This window comes from Petaurus breviceps, unplaced genomic scaffold, assembly GCF_028583685.1.
Source record: "Petaurus breviceps papuanus isolate PSGF00001 unplaced genomic scaffold, PetGlider_PUasm1.0 186, whole genome shotgun sequence".
NCBI classification, from domain to species: Eukaryota; Metazoa; Chordata; class Mammalia; order Diprotodontia; family Petauridae; genus Petaurus; species Petaurus breviceps.
Window position 1 is genome coordinate 30,258,139 of NW_027185798.1, and position 606 is coordinate 30,258,744.

A 606-nucleotide genomic window follows, 5' to 3' on the forward strand; every position below is an offset into this window, starting at 1 on the left:
GTCCTCCAGCTATGGCCAACATGGGTCAGGCTCAGGTCAGTCTTCTAACTACGGACATGGGTCAGGGTCAGGTCAGTCCTCTAGCCATGGACATGGGTCAGGGTCAGGTCAGTCCTCTAGTTATGGCCAACATGGTTCAGGCTCAGGTCAGACTTCTAGCCATGGACATGGGTCAGGGTCAGGTCAGTCCTCTAACTATGGCCAACATGGGTCAGAGTCAGGTCAGTCCTCTAGCTATGGCCAACATGGTTCAGGCTCAGGTCAGTCCTCTAGCCATGGACATGGGTCAGGGTCAGGTCAGTCCTCTAGTTATGGCCAACATGGTTCAGGCTCAGGTCAGTCCTCTAGCCATAGACATGGGTCAGGGTCAGGTCAGTCCTCTAGCTATGGCCAACATGGGTCAGAGTCAGGTCAGTCCTCTAGCTATGGCCAACATGGTTCAGGCTCAGGTCAGTCCTCTAGCCATGGACATAGGTCAGGGTCAGGTCAGTCCTCTAGCTATGGCCAACATGGGTCAGAGTCAGGTCAGTCTTCTAGCTATGGACATGGGTCAGGTTCGGGTCAGTCCCCTAGCCATGGCCAACATGGTTCAGGCTCAAGTCAGTC

At 54.6% G+C, this 606-nt stretch overlaps 1 protein-coding gene across 1 annotated transcript in view; it reads left to right on the forward strand.

Annotated features, from left to right (window-relative positions):
* Window positions 1-4: 4 nt before the first annotated feature.
* LOC138162225 (filaggrin-2-like) overlaps window positions 5-606 on the forward strand; it is a gene marked incomplete at its 5' end in the record, with an annotated part of 3,011 nt that continues 2,409 nt past the window's right edge. Inside the window, one exon of the mRNA XM_069089261.1 lies at window positions 5-35. Within this exon, the coding sequence (XP_068945362.1) occupies window positions 5-35 (31 nt within the window). The remainder of the gene's footprint in view (window positions 36-606) is intronic.